Genomic DNA, 23,235 nt, shown 5'->3' with positions numbered 1-23,235 from the left:
TGGAAGAAAATCGACAGAGACGAAATCTGGACCTTGATGGACCCCAATTTGAGGCCCAAACGTCACCCCTGCTTGCAGGAAGTGCAGGAATCGACATAGTTGAAATTCCTCCGTCGGGGCCTTCATGGCCTCCCACCAAGCAACAAATTTTTGCCAAACGCGGCGATAATGTCTTGCGGTGACATCCTTCCTGGCTATGATCAGGGTAGGGATGACTTCCTTCGGAATACCCTTTTCCTTTAGGAACCGGTGTTCTACCGCCATGCCGTCAAATGCAGCCGCGGTAAGTCATGGAACAGACAGGGTCCCTGCTGCCGCAGGTCTTGTCTGAGCGGCAGAGGCCAAGGGTCCTCTGCCAGCATCTCTTGAAGTTCCGGGTACCAAGCTCTTCATGGCCAATCCGGAACCCCGAGTATGGTTTTCACTCCTCGCCTTCTTATTATTCTCAGTACCTTGGGTATGAGAGGTAGAGGAGGAGACACATAAACCGACTGGTACACCCACGGTGTCACTAGAGCGTCCCCAGCGATCGCCTGAGGGTCCCTTGACCTGGCGCAATATCTTTTCAACTTCTTGTTGAGGCGGGACGCCATCATGTCTACCCGTGGTCATTCCCAACGGTTTACCCGCATTTGGAAAACTTCTGGATGAAGTCCCCATTCTCTTGGGTGTAGGTCGCCCATCGGAGAATCCTTGTGGCTTCTGCCATCACCATCCTGCTTCTTGTGCCGCCCTGTCTGTGTACATGGGCGACCGCCGTGATGTCGTCTGATTGGATCAGTACCGGCTGGTTCTGAAGCAGGGGCCTTGCTTGGCTTAGGGCATTGTAAATGGCCCTTAGCTGCAGAATATTTATATGAAGCAAAATCTCCTTGGAAATTTCTTCCCTGTGTGACTGCACCCCAGCCCCGAAGGCTGGCATCCGTGGTCACCAGGACCCAGTCCTGTATTCCGAATCTGCGGCCCTCTAGCAGATGAGCCCTCTGCAGCCACCACAGCAGCGACACCCTGTTTCTTGCTGACAGGGTTATCCGCTGTTGTATCTGTAGATGGGACCCGGACCATTTGTCCCACAGGCCCCACAGGAACGTCCTTGCGTGGAACCTTCCGAATGGAATTATGCTTCGTACGAAGCTACCATTTTTCCCAGGACTCGTGTGCATTGATGTGCCGACACTTGTCCTGGTTTCAGGATGTCTCTGACTAGAGATGACAACTCCTCGGCTTTTTCCACTGGAAGAAACACTCTTTTCTGGTCTGTGTCCAGAATCATTCCCAGGAACAGAAGACGTGTCGTCGGGACCAGCTGTGACTTTGGAAAATTGAGAATCCAGCCGTGCTGTTGTAGCACTTCCCGAGAGAGTGCTACCCCTATCACCAACTGTTCTTTGGACCTCGCCTTTATCAGGAGATCGTCCAAATACGGGATAATAAAAACTTCCTTCTTGCGAAGGAGTATCATTTCGATCATTACCTTGGTAAAGACCTTCGGAGCCGTGGGCAACTCCAACGGCAGCATCTGGAACTGATAGTGACAGTCCTGTACCACACATCTGAGGTACTCCTGGTGAGGAGGGTAAATGGGGACATGCAGGTACGCATCCTTGATGTCCAGGGAGACCCTGTAATCCCCCTCGTCCAGGCTCGTAATAACCGCCCTGAGCGATTCCATCTTGAACATGAATCTTCTGATATAAAAAATAAAAATAAAAATTCAAGCCTTTTAATTTTAAGATGGATCTCACCGAACCGTTCTGTTTCGGTACCACGACCATTGTGGTATAGTAACCCCTTCCTTGCTGAAGGAGGGGCACCTTGACAATCACTTGTTGTGATTATAGTGTTGAATAGTCACCAACACCGCCTCCCTGGCAGAGGGAGGTGCCGGTAAGGCAGATTTTATGAAACGGGGGGGGGGCGAACATCTCGAACACCAGCCTGTACCCCTGAGAAACTACCTGAAGGACCCAGGGATCCATGTGAGAGAGCCCACTGGGCGCTGAAATTTCTGAGACGGGCCCCCACCGTACCCGGGTCCGCCTAAGCAGCCCCAGCGTCATGCTGTGGGCTTACCGGACGCAGGGGAGGGCTTCTGCTCTTGGGAACTAGCTGTTGCTTTTTCCTCTACCTTTGCCTCTCGGCAGAAAGGATGAGCCTCTAGCCCTCTTGCTTTTCTGGGGCCGAAAGGACTGTACTTGATGATACGGTGCTTTCTATTGTTGTGGGGTAACCTGTGGCTGACTATATCTTATAGGGTAACCTCCTGCTTTCTATCAGCAGGTTCCTTCAGGACGGCCGTATCCGGAGACGGTATTGCCACCTTTTCTGATAAGCGTGTAAACGCTGTATCTACCCTATGGGGTGTTTCACCGCGTGACCTATCCTCTGGCGGGAAAGGGTACGCTGCCAATAACCGTTTTGAAATTATCAATTTCTTATCGGGAGAAGACCACGCTTCCTCACACACCTCATTTAATTTCTCAGATGCAGGAAAAACTACTAATAGTTTTCTCTCACCAAACACAATACCCTTTTTATGTGGTATCTGGGGTATAATCATAAATGTGTAATACATTTTTCATTGCCTCAATCATGTAACGGGTGGACCTATTTGGAGGGTACCCTAGTCTCATCGTCGTCGACACTGGAGTCGGCATCCGTGTCGACATCTGTGTCTGCTATCTGAGGTAGCGGGCGTTTTTAGAGCCCCCCATGACATTTGAGACGCTGGAACAGGCACAAGCTGAGTAGCCGGCTGTTCTGTGTCGTCGACCTTTTATGTAAGGAGTTGACACTTTCACGTAATCCTTCCATAAATTCAACCACACCGGTGTCGACCCCGCAGGGGGTGACAACATATTTACAGGCATTCGCTCCGCCTCCACCTCATTATCCTCCACATACATGTCGACACAGCCGTACCGACACACAGCCCACACACAGGGAATGCTCTGATAGAGGACAGGACCCCACAAAGCCCTTTGGGGAGACAGAGGGAGAGTATGTCAGCACACACCAGGGCGCTATATATCACAGGGATAGCACCTATAAAAAAGTGTTTTCCCTTATAGCTGCATATATTGTATACTGCGCCTGATTTGTGCCCCCCCTCTCTTTTTTAACCCTTTCTGTAGTGTAGTTACTGCAGGGGAGAGCCAGGGAGCTTCCCTCCAACGGAGCTGTGAGGGAAAAATGGCGCCAGTGTGCTGAGGGAGATAGCTCCGCCCCTTTTTCGCTGACTTTTCTCCCGCATTTTTATGGATTCTGGCAGGGGTTAATGTACATCCATATAGCCCTGGGGGTTATATGTGATGTATTTTTGCCAGCCAAGGTGTTAATATTGCTGCTCAGGGCGCCCCCCCCCCCCAGCGCCCTGCACCCATCAGTGACCGCAGTGTGAGGTGTGCATGAGGAGCAATGGCGCACAGCTGCAGTGCTGTGCGCTACCTTGATGAAGACTGATGTCTTCTGCCGCCGATTTTCCGGACCTCTTCTTGCTTCTGGCTCTGTAAGGGGGCCGGCGGCGCGGCTCTGGGACCGGACTCCGAGGCTGGGCCTGTGTTCGATCCCTCTGGAGCTAATGGTGTCCAGTAGCCTAAGAAGCCCAAGCTGGCTGCAAGCAGGCAGGTTCGCTTCTTCTCCCCTTAGTCCCTCGATGCAGTGAGCCTGTTGCCAGCAGGTCTCACTGAAAATAAAAAACCTAAAACTAACTTTTTTCTAAGAAGCTCAGGAGAGCCCCCTAGATTGCACCCTGCTCGGTCGGGCACAAAGATCTAACTGAGGCTTGGAGGAGGGTCATAGGGGGAGGAGCCAGTGCACACCAGGTAGTCCTAAAGCTTTCTTTAGTTGTGCCCAGTCTCCTGCGGAGCCGCTATTCCCCATGGTCCTTACGGAGTTCCCAGCATCCACTAGGACGTCAGAGAAAGGGGTATGACATAATCTCCAAACAGGGGAATGCATGCTTTTTTTTAACCCAATAGAATAAAAGTTATATTTTACTGTTTATTTAAACAATATATCGGATAGTGCACCAATTTACTAACTCCTCTTTTTAAGAAACCGTTACCATTTTGATAGTTGGTAGCACAGCCCCAGGTGAGTATAACTAGAAAGAAATATTATGTATTGGGAGTTTTTCTGATACAAACCTGTATGGTAGTGTTCTCTTTATCGGGGCTCTCAGTTGTCAGTTGGGAACTGGGTGGTTCTGAATATGCATCTGCAGGGTCTGTGCCCCAACCAGGAATCCACTCTTCCTGTCAAAATTCTGGAATTGAGGGTGATTTGTTATGCCTTGGTGTAGGCATTTATTTACATATCCAGTCAGACAATGACACTGCAGCTTACATAAACCAGCAGGATGGCACCTGCATTTGGTGTGTAATGAGGGAAGTTTCTCACACTCTTCATTAGGCGGAGCTCTGGATTCCAGCAATCTCCACAGTTTATATTCCAGGTGTGCACAACTGGAAGAGGGACTTCCTAAGCCGCCACAGAGTGCATCCAGGAGAATGTGAATTACACCAGGAGCTATTTGTGGAGCTAGTGTACAGGTGGGGATCACCAGAGATCGATCTCATGGATTCACGTCTCAACAAAAAGCTTCCACGATACAGCATTTGGGTTCCTCAGACAGTTCTGGTGTGGATGCCCTGACAGCTCCTTGGTCATTCCATCTGGGGTGTCTCTTTCTGCCCCTTGCAATGCTTTCATGGGTCCTTCAGCAGATTCAACAAGGAAGCTCGGCCGGTCATTCTCATTGCCCCAGACTGGCCTCGCTGTCATTGGAACACCATACCTCAAAACTTGTTGGCTGATGATTCGTACCATCTTCCTCTGTGCCCAAATCTTCTTTATCTTCTTGTATTCACCCTGATTTACCTTGGTTGGCTTTGATGGCTTGGTTCATGAAACCAAGATCCTGAAAGCTAAGGTTTTTCACAGTTTCTTGTTGAGACCATAATCCAGGCTCGCAAACCAATTACAGTACTTCCTGATTTTACCATCACGTGTGTAAGTTATATATATCCTGGTGTGAGCATCAAAAACTGCAGCCAGAGGTTTTTCGTATTTCTCCTCTCTTGTCCTTTCTCCAGGAGGTTCTTTAGCTGTCTTATCTTAAAGGTTAGGGTCCAGCCCTGTCAATCCTTTTCCAAAGGAAGTTGGCTACCATTTTGGAAGTCCAGATTTTCCTTCAGGGTGGTCTTCATATCCAGCCTCCTTACGTTCCGCCGGTTCCTTTTTGGAACTTAAATTTGATTTTGGACATGTTACAGAAGGCTCCCTTTGAACCACCTGAATCAGTGGAGTTGTGATTTCTTACTTTAAAGGTTGAATTTCTTTTGGCCATCTCATCAGCCAAAAGAGTACCTGAATTGGCTGCTCTCTCCTGTAAGCCTCCGCTTCTCACTTTTAATTTGGACCAGGTGGTTCTGCACACTAAACCTTCCTTTCTTCTGAAGGTTGTATCTGCATTCCATATAAACCAGGACATTGTTCTTCCAGTGTTTGAGCAGGCATCATCATCTGTTGATGGTTCTTCCATGGCACTTTTTGATGTTGTCCATGCTTTATGCATTTATCTCAACCATACTGCTTCTCTGAGATGCACAAGATTCCTTGTTGGTATTGATTGATGCACCAAAATGAGGCTTGCCAGCCTCCAAGGGTTCCATCGCTCGATGGGTCACTTTTTCCATTCACTAAGCTTATTTGTCTTTGAATGTTTACATTCCGGCTTCTATTCTGGCTCAATCTTGTGCTGTTGGGGCGTCTTGGACTGCGCGGCATGGCTCTTCTGTAGAGCAGTTGTGCAAGGCAGTAACCTGGTCAACATTCAGTGAGTAAAAAAAAATCGAATTTATCGTATGAAGGCATTGGTCAAGATGGTCTCCACTTATGAGGCAAATCATTTCGCCAAATTTCTCTCTCAGAAGTTCCAGATAAAGATTTTATGGAAATGGTACGTCTCATCTTCATCTATAATCTGTGTTTCACCATTCTGTTCACTGTTGTGACAACCTAACAGGTCATTCTTTTGTGACATCAGAACAATAGGCATGACTGTCACGCTTGGCTGAGTTTGAGGATCCGGCAACTGAGATTTGCCCAAGGAAGTGATTGCCTGCGGATAAAGAAGACGAGGGGGCTGGATATAGTTCCTTCTCATGGGCCACGAGACCAATGGAGAACGTAGGCAGGATTAGGAGGCAGGTATTAGTAGTTTAACAAAACTGGAGACAAAGAACTGCGGACTAGTAGATTGTGGTTTTGAATGACGAGCCTGAACTGCGAAACTTGTGGACTGTGGTTTGAAAGACCAGGCTGAAGATAAAGAACTGCGGACTTGTGGACTGTGACTTGAAAGACGAGGCTGAAGAGCACGGTCCGTCCGTGACCTGAGACCCTTACTGGGTCAGGGTTCCCAGGAGCGCTCTCACAGGCGGCAGCAGGTTAGAAACGGCAGGGCTGCGGCAACAATAAATGACGGCAGAGCAGAGCCAGGGAGTAATCAGGACACGGAAGGAATCCTGGGAGCACAGAGCTATAGCACCTACACTTGGTAGTAACTTGAAGCACTGGCACCCCTGTCATAAACCAGCCCCTTTTTATAAGGAGAGATCTCCCTGTATTGGCTGGATACAACGGGAAGCCTGCACCATTGCTTAGAATTGGTCTCCAACATGACGGCTCCCCGTAAGGCAGACCTTCTTGCTGGTGCTTAGACACTCCCTTGTCTCTGGCCTACCAGCAACTGCCTTGAGAGTGATCCGCTGCAGCGGCATCCCGTCACCGCGAGCGGACCTGCCACAGCCGCCTACCTGCCGCACACGGACCCGCCACAGCAGCCCTCCTCCGCCGCCCGCACGGCAGACCTTGCGGCCCCGACGTCCAGGTAAGACCCCATACGCTGACAATGACTCTATGAAGTTGAGGCACAGCAGAGGTTTCAGTGCAGGAGGTTGCTGGAGGAGCCTTCATTCCATATCAATGTTCTGAAATTTTGGTCTTCCTTGCGCAAAGTACCCTTTACATAGACCTTTTATTAGCCCAAGTCTGCATAAAGGGTCAAGCAGTTTAAGTTAAATTAGCTTGTGTTAATGGCTAGATTTTAGCCTTTTTACCCGTATGTATACATTTAACTGAGAAATACACAATAGTTTCACAAATTTGTCTGGGTCTCTGGGCGCATCCCCTTTTGTTTTTTTCTTTATTAGTTCTGCAGGGTGTGGGTTTTGCCGGGTTTTTGAGCACTTTTGCGTATCTTCGCAAATGCCCGTGAATGTGTTATTTAGCGTTCAAACCTGGGTTAGGCCCTAAATATGATACATCGTGATGTGGGATTGGGCCAGATGTAGGCAAGTATGTACCAAGGTTACACTGTTTGATTGTACATTTAAATTGAACATCCTGTGATAAGATTCTTCTGAATGTCATTGACCAACCTGGTATCACATGAAAACTATATCTTTAGTCTGCACAATATCAACTTGTGTTACAGTGTAGGAAACGACCTCATGGATGATAACCCCACTCTCTTAACTACTTGCCTGGCATGGTGGCATCAGATGCGACCATACCAGCAAGTGTCTTATCTGAGCCTGGTCGCACAGGATGCGACCAGTCAAACTTTGGCCCTCATTCCGAGTTGTTCGCTCGCTAGCTGCTTTTAGCAGCATTGCACACGCTAAGCCGCCGCCTACTGGGAGTGAATCTTAGCTTTGCAGAATTGCGAACGAAAGATTAGAAGAATTGCGAATAGAAATTTCTTAGCAGTTTCTGAGTAGCTCCAGACTTACTCTGCCACTGCGATCAGTTCAGTCCGTTTCGTTCCTGGTTTGCCGTCACAAACACACCCAGCGTTCGCCCAGACACTCCCCCGTTTCTCCAGCCACTCCCGCGTTTCTCCCAGAAACGGCAGCGTTTTTTCCGCACACACCCATAAAATGGTCAGTTTCCGCCCAGAAACACCCACTTCCTGTCAATCACACTCCGATCACCAGAACGAAGAAATTTCTTCGTTAAGCCGTGAGTAAAATACCAAACTTTTTTGCAAACTTACTTGGCGCAGACGCACTGCGAACATTGCACATGCGCAGTTTGCGACTAATCGCTCCGTTGCGAAAAAAAACTAACGAGCGAACAACTCGGAATGAGGACCAGTGTTAGCAGCTGCAGGGAAGAGAAACTTCCCTCTGCTGCTGCTTCCAGAGGGAACGGAGGGTCCCTCTGCCTCCCTGCACTCTCCCCCAGTGTTGCCATGCTGCCAATCATTGCTGATCGCTCAGCACGGCAGGACCCCCCCCCCCCCCCCCCCCAGCAGCTGCAGACAATAGCAGCCGCTGGGAAAGTGTAAATTAACACCCCCCCCCCCCCCCCAAGCCACCCCCAGACCCCCCCTGTGTACCTGGTGGCTGTCTTGGGTGTAAAGAGTAACGTTGTAATGGTACAGATGTTCTGATGTTACCGATCTTCCCGTTCGATGTTCCGATGTTTGAGAAAAATTATTTATTTTGATTTTTTTTTTAAATAATTTTTTTTTTTTTTTTAAACTAAAATAATTTTGGATAAGGTTAAGTTCATGTTCTTCACCTAATTCACTAAAAAAAAATTCTTACCGTTTTTTGGGGGGGAAAATATCGTTGGTTAAGTGGTTAAAGAGAAATGACAGTAGCAAATTTCCCACGTACAACGTTTCAGGATTCCCATCACCCCAATCTGTCATCTCTCGCTGCAGGAGGAGAATGTAATAGGTACAAATTGAATTGCTATTAAGGAGAAGTATCCAGTACAGGTGCAGTATAACAAGTCCACTTTCAGACTGATTGTGTCAGCACTACCTGCCCCTGCTTGGAGACCCTTAGAATTGTAAGTCCCTGGGCAGCTGCCCAATGTGCCTGTATGTTGAGATGGCCCTGGCCCAAACATTAATAGTCTAACCCTCACCCTTACATTTTACACCCTAACGATAACACCCCAAATACTTACCCATAATCCGAACCAGACCCTGACCGTAATTATGCTAACACTAATACCCCAAGCAAACCCTTAATCCAACTCTAACTCCTAACCCTAAAAACCGCACCCCAGAAGGGCAGACATCTGCCGTCAAAGTCTATGCTTCTGTGTATATAGAACTGGGAATAATCAGATCTGCCAATATTATTTGGTAATAAACATACTATTCAACAGAGTCCATTGATCTGTCCCATTTTTATAACACACTACTGTGCTATGAGTGATCCCCACCAAAATACTAACCTCCTTACTGACCACTACGCTGACAGGCATCCCCAATTCATATACAGAGATCCAGGATTTTTCATTATTGGTCCATCAAATCTGAAAAGACTTTCCTCCAATCAAACTGCTAAAAGCTCTTCCAACTGGCGTATACCAACGTCAGTCAGTCCCGATTGGCTGGTAATGCTGTCCTTCAAACAATCTGGCTAGCAATTGGCCAGTTACTCCTTTACACTGTAATATTTAAATGATTACTAGAGAAATCACCGGGAAAATGTCTGCAGCAACATTTTCCCGGAGATCTGCACATGCGCATTGCTCAGACTCTAATGTGTTTACGGCTAGAGAGGATGGGTCCGGATGAAGGAGGCTGCACACGACCTCCTCCTCTCTTGAAAAGCCCCTTTTCCTTTACTACATAAAATTGAGTCTGAGAGACACCAGAGTCTTCTCCCCCTGCATTACAGTAACATGACACCAGGGTGTCCTCCCCTGCAGTATAGTAACATGACGCTACAGGTTGCTACCCCTGCTTTCTTGTAATGTGATACCACAGGCTGCTCCCCCTGCAGTACAGTAAGGTGACATCACAAGCCCCTTCCCTTTTGGTATGGTAAGGACACACCATAGTCCGCACCCACCTGTGGTATAATAAGGTGAAACCGCAGAACGCTCATCCTTCTGTACGGTAAGGTGACACTGCAGGCTGCTCCCCTTGCAGTACAGTAAGGTAACACCACAGCTCACTTTGCAGAACAGTAAGGTGACACCACAGGCCGCTCTCCCTGCAGAGCAGTGAGGTGACACCACAGGCTGCTACCCCCGCGGTACAATAAGGTGAAACCACAGGCTGCTCCTCCTGCGGTACAGTGCTGTGACACCACGGGCTGCTCCCCCTGCGGTACAGTAAGGTGACACCACAGGCCGCTCCCCCTGCAGTACAGTAAGCTAGTGTTTTTCAACCACTGTGCCGTGGCACACTAGTGTGACCTGAGCAGTCTCCAGATGTGTCGCCATAGAAGCAGAGCCAGGCCCGTCAGTGCTTTGCCGCTACCGAGGCCCTGGAAAGCTCAATACAGGTGGGTTTAGTAGTTGTACAGCCAGTTCTAATATTGGGACTGGGCCGTGTTGGGCTCTTCTGGCTTTCTCAGATATGGCTCCTGTTGGGATAGTCTGCTTATGTCCCCTCGATATGATGGCCCCTTTGGTACCAGTGAGAGCAAGGCTTAACGTAATATGAAACACACGAGTCAATGGTTAAGAATTACTCTGTTTATTATAAAAATTACAGCGTACTATATAGATAAGAAACATGGGTGTATACAATATGTGCAAGCATATGATTGGATAAATAGAAGTAGCATACGACATTACATGCAGGATATTTAGTAACACACAGAAGTAGAAGTAACAGTTTTGATCTGGTATGTAATTGTCCTTGAAGATAAGACACAAACAAGCCTTATATTATATGAACAGACAAGGGCATCCTGTAGAGAGTGCGTACGTGTCTATTCAAGCACATAACAGTTCATATAGCATGTTTAACCCTTCAATCCCCTCTTAGAATCATATATTTATATAACATGATTCTTTACATGGAGCTTTTTATTTCTATATTCAGTTAGGTATTGCTTATAGGCTGCAGGGGAGTTAGGAGGGATTGTAAGGATGGCTTTATACATAAGCGAGTTTTCAATACCTTTTGTGGCGAGTTTTCTGCAGCAGGGTATAATGCAAAAGAAAACAACACAAAAAATTGCTATCACAATCAATATGTAGATTCCTAGTTGAACAAGACCCTGTTTCCAATTTTCAAACCAACCAAAGTATTGGCTCCATGGGTTATCAATACCTGAATTCTTTTTTAGCTCTATGGATAAATCATCTAGTTTTTTTATGGCTAGGGTAACTTTACCATTTGGCCCTGTGTTGTCAGGGATAAAGGTACAACATCCTTCTACCTGTTTTATGTAGACACAAACTCCACCCTTTTCAGCTAGTATCATGTCTAAGGCCATACGGTTTTGGAATGTCATTTGAGAGGTGGCTTCTAATTGTTCAGCTATACCTTTGAGTGCAACTTTGGTATCATTAATGAATCTCTGTTGGTTATAGTAGATATAATTGATCCATGCAACATTTTTATTGGCAGTTATTATAGGAATTAAGGATTCAAATCCTGCAGCTACTTCATCTCTAGCTTTGAATTCGTCTGGCACCCCTCTTGGGACCCCAATTGTGTCAATATAAACATGTGGATCGAAGCTACCTATTGGAGTTTCCCTTTTTCTTCTATGTGTGGGAGCAGTGTTTGAGGTAGGGGAACCTTCATTAGTTGGGAGTATGTGTAATGGCATAATTATTTTGGCTAAGGCACATTGACCTTTCCATGGGATATTTAATCTAGTTCTGAGTTTTAAATCTCCACAGATATAATAAATGTCCCCTAGGGACTTGGTTTGATTAACTAGGATGGTGTTACGTGTTTCTGAGCAGTATCCAGGAGGAAAATTTTTAAAATCCTTGCCAGAGTGGCTAGTGGAGTTGTAGCAGGTGTAGTTACCTGGGTATATGGTTATTGTGTTACCAGGGTTGGGGTTTTTTGAGAGTATGGGGTATTCCTTTTTCCACATTTCACATTGGCTGTCATTGGTTTTGGTGCCGTTGTAAAGGCTGAAAAAACAACTTTCCTGCTCTAGGGGTATATTAAGGGGCACTGTGCCTAGGTGAGGCCTAGATCTGCCACAAACATAGCAGTTACTTTTATTATGTTTATTGGCGCTATATTTCATCCATTCTAACCAGAAATTGATGTCAGAGAAACCAGTTTCAATAGCTAGGATGTCTTCAAAGGTGGGATTGTTAATGGCTATCATATCCTTGAAGGTAGCTATATGAGGCCTTAGGGGTTTGCCTTGGGGGATAGCCTTAGACTGATACGCTGGATTGTTAAACATGTCCCATAAATGAAAGTTTTGCCTTTCGCTATAGTACCCTGTTCCCCACCATATTCCAACTACATAGGTACCATTATCTGCTCTGCTGGGGCGTTCTATGTTTAATCTGAACCTATATGCACTTAGGCCCTCGTCCATCTTAAAGATAGACATTCTAGAGAGTAGAGGTATTCCATCAGGTTGGCTCCATCTATTTAAAGCGTCTGATGGTCTGTACCCCCAGTCAATTCCTGTGTTCCACCCCACAGATTCCCAGGAATCACAGTTGTATCCCCACCATGAATCAGTAACACAAATATAAACTGTCTCAGATATTCCTGATTTTCTTTTTTTGTGTATAGAGTGTTTTGCTTCAGCAAGCTTGGAGAACATAAAGTAATCTAAGACATAGGTGGCTACGTGTGTGTTGGAGGAGTTATACCATAAGGTGGTCACCCCTTCCTTTTGTGAGATGTCAACCTCAGTTCTACAGGGAAGTGTTAGGACTGTGATGAGGGTTAGGATAACACATGCCCAGCGGGGTCCGTGGTTCACAATCATCTTCTCCATGTGTGAGGTCATCTTGGTTGGAGGTCAGGGCTGTCTGCCCCCGTTAGTACCTCTCCTCTTTGGAGGTCAGGGCTGTCTGCCCCCGTTAGTACCTCTCCTGGACTTGCTTCGCGGTTTGGGCTGGGTATCTTCTTTACTCGGGATGCATGGATCCAGGTGGGCCCCTCCTCAGTAAGGACAGCTGTTCTGGTTACTGCAACAACTTCTGTTTCTGGACCATAGGTGAAGTCTCCTGGACTCTTATTCCTGGGAAGCACCTTCACCACGACTCTGTCTCCGACCTGGAAAGGGTGTGTTGGTTCCTGTGGGTTAAAAGGATTTTTACAAACAACCTTGTGTTCAATTTCATCTAGTTTTGTTATGAGGGACCTGACGTATTCTTCCCTTATGAGCTCTAAGTCTCCTTCCTGTACTACTAATGGTTTCTTAGCCCAGGGTGTAGGGAAGGGCCTACCCATAAGTATTTCAAAGGGTGAGTAACCTAGGGTCTTTTGTGGGGTCATTCTGATTTCTGCTAAGATAATGGGAAGGACCTGTTTCCATTTGTGGAAGGTACCTCCTGTGGCCTTCCTAAGTTTGTCTTTGAGGGTCCTATTCATCCTCTCTACGACCCCTGAACTCTGCGGGTGATATGGAATATGGAATTTCCATTCAATTTGTAAGGCCTTCACCAGGGCCTGTGTGATTTTTGCTGTAAAGGCTGCGCCTTTATCACTGTTTATCTGTAGTGGGCATCCCCATCTAGGGATGATTTCTTGGGTTAAAATCCTTGCTACAGTCTTAGCATCTTCTGATTTTGTTGGAAATGCTTCTGGCCACCGTGAAAACATATCAACTATGACCAAGGCATATTCCTGTTTTCCTTTACCTGGTATGTGTGTAAAATCAATTTGCAAATGCGTAAAGGGTGTAGTAGGGTATTCAAGATGCTGATGTTTTGCTTTATCAGGATTATTTGGGTTGTTGCGTAGACAGGTAACACATCTACTGACGTAATGATCTACCAGTGTTTTAACATCAGTGATATAAAAGTCTTTGCTTAAAAGTAAGGCTGTGGTGTTCTTGCTATGATGTCCTACCCCATGGTAATGAGCAATGAACAAAGGGGCACTTGTTTGGGGTATACAAGGTTTCCCCTCTTTGCAGATTAATCCTGATTTGGGATTTTTCTGCAATACAGGATATATCCAGTCATCCAAATCCTTGTTGGAGGCTGTGGCCTGTAGCTCCGTGATAAGATATTGATCATTTATGGCAGGGGGGGTCATGACAGCCATATGGGACTGGGCAATGGGTTGTAGAGCTGCTTCTTTGGCAGTTTTGTCAGCAAGGGCATTGCCTTTGGATATGTCGTCCTTGCCACCAGTATGGGCCCTGCAGTGCAAAATTGCAATATCAGAGGGCAGTGTGATGGCATGGAGGAGGTTTGTGATAAGCTGTGCATGGGAAATGCCTTTTCCATCGGCTCCTACAAAGCCTCTTCTTGCCCAAATAACTCCATGGTCGTGGACAACGCCATGGGCATATTTGGAGTCTGTGTAAATTGTAACGGGTTTGTTTTGGTACATTTGGCAGGCTCTGGTAAGGGCTATGAGCTCTGCAGCCTGTGCCGACTGGTAAGGTATGGGCTTTGCTTCAAGAATGTCATTGGGCAGGCGCACAACGGCATAACCTGCTTGGTATGTGGAGTCATTTGGTCTGCTACAGGAGCCATCAACAAAGACATTGTCCGAACCGGGTATGGGTACAGGGGACATGTCTAATCTCGGGGAGGTCTCTGATTCTATTGATGCTGAGCAGTCATGGTTGTCAGGTATGTCATCTTGGGGACCCTTTAGTCCTAGGAGTGCATTAAGAATGGGTGCTGGGCCTGATGACGTGTTTGCATATTTGATGATGAGGGATGGGTTGCTTTGCAATAGGACTTCATACCCACTAAGGCGTTGGGCTGACATATGCTGTGTATGCAAGCCGTTAAGTATTGCTACTACATCATGTGTTGTGTGTAGAATTGTTGTGTGACCTAAGGTGAGTGTAGTTGCCATCTCAGCCACCATTGCACAAGCTGCCAGTGCTCTGAAGCAGGCAGGCATACCTTGGACCGGAACAGGCATTACTTTGGAAAAAAATGCCACGGGGCGCAGTTTGCTTCCATGAAATTGAGTCAGTACCCCCGCCATGGTTTTACAGTTGTCCCTTGCATATAAATGAAACGGTAGTACATAGTTTGGGAGGCCCAGTGCCGGACTTTTTACCAACATACATTTTAGACTTTCATATGCAGTTAACATTTCTTGTGACCATTGAATCTGTTTAGGTTTGTCATTGAGAGTGGCTTGTCTCAAGATATTGTCATAGTAGGAACAATCAGATATCCACTGTCTGCAATAATTAATCATGCCCAGAAAGGATAGCATTTCCTTCTGAGTAGTTGGGGTGACCAGGCCCAATACAGACTGAATGCGTTGTGGACTGATTTTCCTTTCTCCCTGTGTGAGCACAAAACCCAAATAGTTAACATGCTTTTTACACCATTGCATTTTTGTTTTAGACACCTTGTGTCCACATTCACAGAGCCAGTTTAACAGTGATATACCATCCTGTCGGCAGGCCTCCTCCGTTTGACTACAGAGAAGCAGATCATCTGCATACTGTAGCAGGACAGAACCATAGGGGGGGTGCCAGGGAGCCAATGTGGCTTGGAGTACAATGCTATACACAACAGGTGAATCAATCCATCCCTGTGGTAATCTGCACCATGTTAACTGCTTGCCCTCAAAAGAAAAGGCAAAAAGTAACTGTGTTTGGGGGTCCACTGGTATGCTGAAAAATGCATTTTTTAAATCAATCACTGAGAAAAATGCAGCATCTACAGGGATGGCTGAGAGGAGTGAGTTTACATCAGGTACAATTGGTGCAATGGGAACAATTAGTTGGTTGATTGCTCTGAGATCTTGTACAAATCTCACAGACCCATCTGCTTTTGCTACAGGGTTGACTGGTGTGCAGTATGGGGATACTACATGTCTAAGAATGCCTTGTTCTAAAAATTGCTGTACCATAGGTCTAAGACCTTCTATTTTTTCTTTTGACAAAGGGTATTGTTTGTGGTACACAAATTGTGAGTCAGGTTTGAGTGTAGCTTTGTATGGTGTACATGATATTAGGCCAGTGTTATAGGGCCCTTCTGACCATACCTGGGGGTTTACAGTTTCTAACTCAGGTGGTGTGTCAAGGTTTACCACACAGGTAAATGAGGTGATACAACATCCATGCCGCTACTTGAGGCAGAGGGACTAATTGTGATTTCGAGACGGCTGAGAAGATCCCTTCCCAGTAGGTTTATTGGGCATTCAGGTATTACAGTAAAGTTGTGTCTTCCCATATAAACGCCCTTCAAAGTTTCTATACTGATGGCGTCGGTAATATAGGCTTTTGTGGGTATCCCATTAATTCCCATTGAAGGAGCAGTCCTTTCCAGGTGACCATTGTACAGGTCCTTACACAAAACACTGGTAGTAGCACCACTGTCCACTAAGAAGGGGACGGTTTTTCCTCCCACAATTAGAGTGAGCAGCGGTGGGTCCTTCCAATGCTTTGTGATTTGGGCAAAGGCTGAGATACCCTCCTCCGGGCCCCGTCAATGGGTTTGTTCCTGCCAGTCAACTCGAAAACGGGGAAAGTCTTTAGTCTGGTCTCTAGGTTGGCTGCGGGGTGGTGCATCGTTGTGCATAGGGTCCCGGGCCTGTCGGGGTCTGCTGGGGGGATATGGACAATCCCTGGCCCAGTGGCCATCTTTCCCGCAATTGTAACATGTATTGGTCTGTCTCCTAGAAATAGGTGGAGGTCCCATAGGGCCCCTCTGGAACCTATTGTCTTGGGGTGGGCGGAAAGACCTATTCGGCTTTCCCGGGGGGTTCTGGTAGTTATGTGAGGGTATAGTACTGACAGATTTCCTCATTTCAAAACAACCCGCTGCTTCTTTCTCATATAAATGTTTCTCAAATTTTTCTACAGTGTCAGAGGTCCAGCTAGAAACACTCTGTTTTACTGTGAGGCCAATAGAGGGCAGCAGATTATTAACAAATGTGGAAACAAGAAGATTATCATTGTTTACCAGGCTCAACCCTGCTTCCTCGGTCCAACACTTCTTAAATCTTTTCCAGAACTCTGTTACTGATTCACTAGGTTTCTGTTTACATGCTACGGCAATCGGGAGAGATGAACGGGTTTTAAATACCACATTCATGTGATCACTAAGTTCCTTCCACATTTTGTCTATTCCATCCTGCGTATTTAAAGGATAATTAGTGGCAGTTTGATTATCTGCTGTTATGGGGGTGTTAATTGTGGGTACTTTTGTCCAATCCCACCCATTGTAGTGATCTATGACCCCATCTATGATGAGTCTCATGTCTTCTTGTGTGAAACTCCGTCCCTTAGAAGCCTTTTTTAAGTAAGCAATACATCCTAAAGGGGTGACCATTGGTTTAGGACAATTTTTAATAATCCTATCTAAGTCTTCAATTTCAATGGGTTTTTTAAGTAACTGGTCACCCACTGTCATAAAAGGTAGATGTAGGGCTGTTACTTGTTGGCTGCCTTCGGAAAGTGAGATAGGTCTACCGGAACGGGTGTGTGAGGGACTAGTGATTTCGTTGGTGACTATGGTGGAATCTGCTGACTGACGGCTGGTTGTGAAAGGGCGAAGGGGTGATGTTAAAATATTGGATAGAGTATCCCAAGATGATGTGGGTAGGGGGGCGGGTGGTGATTGGGACGGTAATGTCCTGTTAGAGACCGGGGTCACTTGGGTTGTGATGACTGTCTCACGAGGGGCAGTCGGCAGTGGAACATGGGCGGGAGTGGGATTGGAAGCCTGTGGTCGGGTTAAAGCAACGGCTGCCATGATGTCTTCATTAGTTAGTGAAGGATACAGTGGACCATAGGGGGGCGGACAAGTATTTTTAATTATCTTACTTGTTCTGTCTTCTTCTGCCGTATGTAATTGGGTAGTTATATTTTTTAGTTTTCTTTGTTTCTTATTAGTGGAACTATCATACCAATAGGGTGCTATAGTAAGCCACTGTTCCCCTCCTGCTCTCATGTATGTCATATTCCATTGTGGATCATGATCATACCATGGCCAGGCTGCTTTATCTTCTAAACATAGTCCCTTAACCATATCCATATAGAAGGGAAAATTTGTTCCATCCCGTGGGAAAGGTTTGGGACTTCCTACGGCTTCTGTCCAGCCTGCCAGATTATCTACCCATGGGTTAACAAGATAAAAATTTGTAGGAGAAACACGGCCGACATAGTCTTTACATGTTTCTCTGGGGAGGGGCGGGGGATATTCAGTCTTTTTACTCTGACTTGCTCCCATCTCTTAAATAAACTTTCAAAACAAACTAACAACAGATTATACAAGTATATATATGCGATTATATAAAAAAGTCACTGAGGGGGAATATCAGTTTACGTATGCATTCAGCTGATCTGATCATAGATCATTGGTAACATGTTGGATTACACATTCCTACATAAACCAAAGGGACATTGGGTATACAAAATGTTTTTATGATATCAACCATACGTACACTTACCACCCGTATAATTGATATTTTGCAAATAAAGTACAATTTTCTTGCATAAAATAACTGTAAATAGCAATGTTATATGACATTCAGTGTCCGTACACTTACCACCCGTACACTGAATATCCTAATACAAATAAACAATATAATTTTTACAAATATATGGCCATATTCAAACTAACTAGGCGATCAGATCGAGGAGGCTTTGTTATTTGGACCCCTGGTCCATCTATGGTATCCCGGATACCTGTGCCTTTAAAGATTATATGGACCCCTGGTCCTTCTATGGTATCCCTGATACCTTTATGTGGCGCCCGGCGCCTTTAAGAAAACAAGTTTCTTTTCTGCCAAGTCCCGGACTTGGATTGTATTTCTTGTCACGTGTTCCCGGAACACGAAATGAGTTCAGATCTAGTAGTAATCGCAATCCCTGAACGGAAAAGACAGACAATAAAATTCTCTATCTTACCGGGCAGGGGACGATCGCCTAGATTCCGGACTTCGAGCCCCCAAACTGTTGGGATAGTCTGCTTATGTCCCCTCGATATGATGGCCCCTTTGGTACCAGTGAGAGCAAGGCTTAACGTAATATGAAACACACGAGTCAATGGTTAAGAATTACTCTGTTTATTATAAAAATTACAGCGTACTATATAGATAAGAAACATGGGTGTATACAATATGTGCAAGCATATGATTGGATAAATAGAAGTAGCATACGACATTACATGCAGGATATTTAGTAACACACAGAAGAAGAAGTAACAGTTTTGATCTGGTATGTAATTGTCCTTGAAGATAAGACACAAACAAGCCTTATATTATATGAACAGACAAGGGCATCCTGTAGAGAGTGCGTACGTGTCTATTCAAGCACATAACAGTTCATATAGCATGTTTAACCCTTCAGCTCCTAGGACACGCAACTGCACCATGCATCACCATTATATTTGAGTGCGCCTTGGCAATATATTAAATCTTGTTCAGTGTGCCGCGTGTTGTAAAAGGTTGAAAATCTCTGCAGTGAGGTGACACCACAGGCCGCTCCCCCTGCGGTACAGTAAGGTGACACCACAGGCTGCTCCCCCTGCGGTACAGTGAGGTGACACCACAGGCTGCAGTATAAGCCATAGCTGATATATAATAACACAGGACACTGCCTGGGGGGGGGGGGACATATTGGGGACAGAGCAGCACATTACTACCTGTTACTAATACAGTCAGGAGATTATTATATATCCCTCATTAGTCACATGACAGCCAGTGTTACTATGGGGAGGGCGGGGCCTCCTCAGCGTCTCGCTGTAGCCATGGTTACTGTCCCTGCTGCTTTACCTCCTGTTATACTACTGACACGCCCACCCCGCAACTGTACCCTCCCGCTCACCCCACATCAGCCAATCGCATCTCATAGCTGTCTCCGGCTCCTCGCACCCACTCTCACTATGGATACAGCTACCGCCCCATCCCGTTCAGTGCTGTGACTGACGCTCCGAGAAGCCAATCAGGCGGCAGATAATACTCCGGACGTCATGTAGATAGCGGCAGCTGCATCACACAGGTCATCACTAGAGTAATCAACAAAAGCTACTATCAGTGTCCTCATATGTGCGGCGGCCATTTTCCTTTGGTCTCTAATAGATGATTGGTTGTCACATCCCAAAGCAGTAATGCAGCAGAGGGGGCGGAGTTAGGGAGTCATCAGCCGCCATTTCGGAGATTCATATTAATACAAGAGGTAACTTATTCTCTATGATATTATTATTATATAGGGGAGAGGGGACTGTATAGTGATATATGAGGGGGAATAACACTGCCCCCTGTACACCCGTAGCTTACTGTGGTGTCCTGTTATAATTAATATATAGCAGACTTAGATGTTTATATCAATGCAGGTGGAGCAGACTTGTCTATTGTTATTTTAGTACTGGTGTAGTACAATGGTGTCCTGTTATAACAATTGCTGAAAGAAATGTTGCTTTATAATGAGCTGTCAGTGAAACGGATAACAGACAATAGATAGTGAGGGTCATTGCTGTGCTCTCCCTGTTTTGTTAATTTCTACTACCCTGTATGCTTTCCAAATCTCCCCCACCCCTCCGTCTCAGTCCCAAGTTTGTACAACTGATATAATGTCTGTAGAACGCTAATTTACTACTTTGGCCCAGCTGTCACATTTATTTAACCCTTTTGCTCAGTACCTGGGAGTAAATAATAACGCAGATCATATTAATCAGGAAATGGGAGAATAATCAGTGTAGTAATAAATCTGCAGGTGTGCACATAACAGGGGCTTCCTGTTGCCCAGATCCTGTCCCAGCAATGCGCTTGGTGCTATGGGTCTCTGCACCGTTTCAGTATCATCTGTCATCCCCCGTTAGCCTGTCTCCTCCCACATTCATTTACTATTTACTGTATCCAGGTGCAGCCAATCAGAATAGAGCGCGGAGAGCCCAGGATGTAGAGATGGGACACAGCAATGAGTAAGGCATGAAGAGGGTGCATCAGAAATGTTACGGCCCATATAGATAGTTACTGGTAGTGGGATTGTTTATCAGAGCATAATGCAGCTGTCTATATATTACTATAGAGATGTCATTCACGCCAGTCCCTACCTGATGTGACCCAATGTTGGTGATGTGTATACGTCCACTGTAGTACTTTCACTATCACACTGTGAGAGGCAGCGGCTATATATTGTTATATACCAGAACGTCAGCTGATCAGTACTCAGGCTTATGCTCCTTCTACTGATATAAATGGTCAGATATTTGAATATGTTACATGTGTATAATGTGATGTCATGTTCATTATTTTTATTATTATATTTATTCCTAGATAATTACGTGGTGCAGATCCAGAGACCTTGAGGATGGACATGGACCGGAGTCAAACAAATGAGAGGATATTACATCTCACCCTGGAGATCGTCCACCTGCTGACTGGGGAGGTGAGGGGGTCTGGTAGTGTCACAATGACATCACTTCTATCTATAGTAATAATACAGGGACATGACTGGGGAGGTGAGGGGATCTGGGAGTGTCACAGTGACATCACTTATAGCTATAGTAATAATACAGGGACATGACTGGGGAGGTGAGGAGATCTGGGAGCGTCATAGTGACATCACATATCTATAGTTATAATTTAATTACATGAATGGGGAGATGAAGGGATCTGGGAGTGTCATAGTGACATCACATATAGTAATAGAACAGGGACATGACTGGGGAGGTGAGGGGATCTGGGAGTGTCACAGTGACATCACTTATAGCTATAGTAATAATACAGGGACATGACTGGGGAGGTGAGTGGATCTGGGAGTGTAGCAGTGACATCACTTATATTTATAGTAATAATACAGGGACATGACTTGGGAGGTGAGGGGATCTGGGAGTGTCACAGTGACATCACTTATATCTATAGTAATAATACAGGGACATGACTGGGGAGGTGAGGGGATCTGGAAGGCTCCACTTCTCATGATGCTGGTCTCCAGGATGCACCTATTTAGACATGTCAGATCAATAAAAGGTTTGTAAATTTGGATGTAGATAGTAATATGAGGTGTGACATCCAGCCTCTGTGTATCCTTTACAGAAAGAATAGTATCACAGTGTTACCTCTCCTGCATCTCCACCACCCTCAGTGGGCGGCTGTTCTCAGTCCTCTGCTTTCCTCCTGCTCCCACTACATCATCATCTTACTGTCTGCACTACTCTGTCCAAGGCACGTGATTCATCTGTGGGTGCCGACCATATACAGAGGATACTGAGTGCTGGGCCCACTGAGGATGGCAGGAGACGTGCTATATACACTTCACTATCCTGTATACAGGAAATGGTTACATGTAATATTGGAGTTGTCCTCATAAATTACAATGTTGTGTTTCTCTTTCATCCACTAGGGGACACTGGAACACCTCAGACAGCTGGGGTCTGGCGTATGCAGACCGGAGGTGGCACAATCTAACATAAAATATTATGCACAGCCGGCTCCTCCCCCTTCACGCCCCTCATCCCTCAGTTTGAAAAATTGTGCTGGAGGTGCAGCACACAGAAAGGAGCTCCTGCTCCACTGAAGTATAAATTTTAGCATTTTCGTGGACTGAGCCAACCTAGGTTAAAGGGGGGCGAATGTTCCACAATACAGAAGAGACAAAGATCCTGACTGAAAGTATCTGCATCTCAGGGATGCTGGTATCACTGCCGGGAGAGGAGACCTGGCGGCGTGACGCCGTAGCACTGAGGAGGCAGACAGGAGTGGAGATCGTGGGGGAGTCCGGAGGGGTAGCGGTAAGAGTAAACACCGCTCATGGACTTACAAGGGACGCTGCGGAGGCATAGGCTAAGCGGAGGCCATCTTAATTGTAGTTTTAGGCGCGCAGCTTCAGGTCTATCCTAGGACTGGCGGGTTCTCCTCTCTGAGGAGACCGAAAACGACAACAGAAGGTTGTGATTAGAATAGAGTATTAAATAGTATATAAAATACTGCTGAGATCTCTCTAAATATGATTAAATATGATTATCAATATGTTTTGTTTTTCTCTTACGTCCTAGTGGATGCTGGGGACTCCGTAAGGACCATGGGGGTATAGACGGGCTCCGCAGGAGACATGGGCACTATAAAGAACTTTTAGTATGGGTGTGCACTGGCTCCTCCCTCTATGCCCCTCCTGCAGACCTCAGTTAGATCCTGTGCCCAGAGGAGAATGGGTGCACTACAGGGGAGCTCTACTGAGTTTCTCTGATAAAGAATTTTGTTAGGTTTTTTATTTTCAGGGAGCACTGCTGGCAACAGGCTCCCTGCATCGTGGGACTGAGGAGAGAGAAGCAGACCTACTTGAATGATAGGCTCTGCTTCTTAGGCTACTGGACACCATTATC

The 23,235-nt window shown here is 46.1% G+C and overlaps 1 protein-coding gene across 1 annotated transcript in view; it reads left to right on the top strand.

Moving 5' to 3' along the window:
* Positions 1-23,235, top strand: part of LOC135057143 (uncharacterized) — a 356,477-nt gene that overhangs the window by 32,397 nt on the left and 300,845 nt on the right. The window contains exon 2 of the mRNA XM_063963040.1: positions 21,188-21,299. Within this exon, the coding sequence (XP_063819110.1) occupies positions 21,222-21,299 (78 nt within the window). The 5' untranslated portion in view covers positions 21,188-21,221. The remainder of the gene's footprint in view (positions 1-21,187; positions 21,300-23,235) is intronic.

Source organism: Pseudophryne corroboree, chromosome 3 (genome assembly GCF_028390025.1).
Source record: "Pseudophryne corroboree isolate aPseCor3 chromosome 3, aPseCor3.hap2, whole genome shotgun sequence".
NCBI classification, from domain to species: Eukaryota; Metazoa; Chordata; class Amphibia; order Anura; family Myobatrachidae; genus Pseudophryne; species Pseudophryne corroboree.
This window is presented reverse-complemented; position numbering and strand designations above follow the sequence as displayed.